The sequence below is a fragment of the Chrysochloris asiatica genome, unplaced genomic scaffold (assembly GCF_000296735.1).
Source record: "Chrysochloris asiatica unplaced genomic scaffold, ChrAsi1.0 scaffold00013, whole genome shotgun sequence".
Classification (NCBI taxonomy): domain Eukaryota; kingdom Metazoa; phylum Chordata; class Mammalia; order Afrosoricida; family Chrysochloridae; genus Chrysochloris; species Chrysochloris asiatica.
The window spans coordinates 22,582,169-22,584,957 of record NW_006408531.1 but is presented as its reverse complement, the minus strand read 5'-3'; the positions used below and the strand labels follow the sequence as shown (position 1 = coordinate 22,584,957).

The window sequence follows — 2,789 nt, the reverse complement described above, 5'->3', positions numbered from 1 at the left end:
CACAGAATTCAAATCACAACTTGGATTGTCAATGATTCAAGTGTTTTATCCCAGACAAGCAGGGTTGATCAGTAGAAAATGACGTCCCTTCAGGATGATGGTCCTAGATCCTTCATCATTCAGGCACATCACATATCACACCGTGGGGTAGCTGGCTGCCGTGGCAACTCCACAGTGGTTGTTCCGATCTTTGGCCATCTTTATGTACCCTTCTGAGCCCAAATGAACACCCCAGCTGTTCTTGACAAGCCAATATTTATTGTTATCAGAGTCTGACCCTTCAAAGCCATAGCCAACTAGCAGAACACCATGGTCCAGATTCTTGCTGCTGCAATGTGAATCATAATAAATTCCTGATTTGTAGAACTGGAAAGACCTTTGGCTTGCATCAATAGCAATGGAGATGGGACCTATAGTTGCCACCGCCTCCATCAATGCCTCCTCCTCCTGAGGGACGTCCACATGGCCGGTATTGTTGGCAGCAGAATACTCGGGCTTGTAGCGACACTCATTTGTGTCCGTTCCAAGATATGGATAGGCATCCTCTGAATCAAGGCCTTTATTTTTACAAACGTACTCGAATGCCAAATCCATGAGGCCACCATTGCAGCCTTCGTTGCCTTCGGACCGTGAGCAGTCCACCAGGTTCTGCTCACTGAGAGCAACAAGTTTGCCAGTTTTCCGGAACATCTGTCCTTCAAGAGCACCAGTTGCACTAAAGGCCCAACAAGAACCACAATGACCCTGATCCTTCACAGGAGTTACGTAGCCTTTCTCACGCCAGTCCACAGATTTGGGGATATCACCAGAGGGCGATTTTTGGCACATTTTTCCCTTCTTATGTTTCTGGACTTGAAAGCCATTCATCACTTGCCTGAATTCTTCACTGGTCATGTCACCAAAGGCATTCATGGCCATTGTAAAGCCGTGTTTCCCTAGGCTGTATTCCTGATTGTGCAGTTCAATCATCTTCACGTTTTTCTCCCATATTGCTCTCCTCCAACCTTCTTCATTCACTCCATATGGTTTCTTGTATGTTGACCTCCACTGGTACCATTTTGTATCTAAAGTCTGATCATGTTTTAGAGCAGCTGAGGCTATTCCCACGCAAAAGGCAGCCAGGAAGAGTGAAGGATTCATGTTTCAAAAACCTGCGGCGGCCGCGGCTGGCGCAGGCGCAGGCGCAGTCAGCAGATGTGTGGCTGGACTGGGGTCTCTGTTGCTCACGGTTCAGAGCAGTAATTATTGAAACAATGGTTTAAAGGGTTTGAACAGAGAGGGAAAACACTTATCAAAAATCCTTCTTTCATAGCCTGAGCCTCCTATAAGTGTGAGCAAGCAGAGCAAGGCCTGTATTCATTCTATTTCTGCAATGCAGATTAAATCACAATAGTCAACATTTAAGAACATTTTCAGGCCCTTCATCCCTTACCTTCTTCACTTACACACCCCCATTCTCCCCACCACCCCACTCCCGCCACCACAAATGAATATTCTTTGGCCATATTCAGCTTTAAAACAGGATAATCAAATGAAAGATAGTCTGAGGTAAAGCTTCCTACTTTTCTCTGAAGCTATTTCCCCTTTAAGAAGCATGAAGGAAAAAATAATTGCAGAATAGATCTCTCTTAATGTTGATTGTGGACCATTATCTAACAGCCCCAGAGAGCAGTGTGTGCCTCTGATGAGTTCCTGATTGGAGGAGAGTGATATACAATAAATGAGGTCTGAGGGCTTTGGAAAAATAACACATGATGTTCACCAAAAATAAAGAAGGAAGGGACAAAGCAGATCAAGAGAGAAGAGAGATCAGGAGGGAAGAACAGAGAGCAAGGACCAGCAGGTGGAAACAGAAAGGACCACATGACTAATGAATGGCGGCATTCATTTAAGACCAACATTCACTCAGTGATTTGCAATAAGAAAAAAACACCAGCAAGCTCACGTAAAATGCGTTACTGCCATCCTGCCAAATCTTTTTGCTGATTATAACATCTACCATTTAAGGTCAAATGAAACCATTTAAGGATTTCCATGCATGAGACAATGATGTGAGTGTTCCATTCCAGATGTTCCAAATGTTAGAGTTCCACGCATTTGAGACATAGCTCCAAAGTCATCAAGTAAGTAGTCAATGAATGAGAAATGTGCTTATTCCACCAAATGTACATTTCATGGTTGGTGAGAGATCCAAGATTTCAGAGTAATTCGTTCTCAAAGGGACTCCACGTGTGGTCCTCTCCTACTACCATTCTGGCACTTGTTTGGCATCATCCTTGGCTCTTCCTTCCCGCTGCCCATAGCCAATGCCTTTCTCTGCAGCCAAAAGCTAAGCGGGTACACTTATTCATTTGACAAATGTGGTGCTTCCCTTGGGTGTCAGCCAACCAAAACATGCCATTAATTTGAGTCATCAGTCAAAGCATTTCCAGTGTCTTGGCCCCTGTCCCACATATCCTCTCATCCCTGCCTTAATATTTAGGCCATGAAAAGAAAACATTTGCCTCACTGATTTTAACTGAGCTTTCTTTCCACACAAAGAGTAACCAGACAACTGAGAATCAGATGACTCTGGTGAAATAAACAGATGAATAAGAAGGAGCCCTGGTGGTCCAGTGGTTAAAGGACTCTGTTGCTAACCAAAAGGTCATCAGTTTGAATCCACCAGCTGCTGCATCTGAGAAGGATGTGGAAGTCTACTTTTTTATATATATAAGTTTTTATTGTGAGGTTTACAGGGAAGAATATCAGTCTTACATTCATCCTATCGTATTTTGTTTCATTGCAAT

At 43.8% G+C, this 2,789-nt stretch overlaps 1 protein-coding gene across 1 annotated transcript; it reads right to left on the bottom strand.

The window, feature by feature from the left end:
- Positions 1-135: 135 nt before the first annotated feature.
- Positions 136-1,140, bottom strand: LOC102830777 (cathepsin L1-like). The gene has a single exon (XM_006834670.1). It carries the CDS (start codon positions 1,138-1,140, stop codon positions 136-138), a length of 1,005 nt encoding a protein of 334 aa, XP_006834733.1.
- Positions 1,141-2,789: the final 1,649 nt, after the last annotated feature.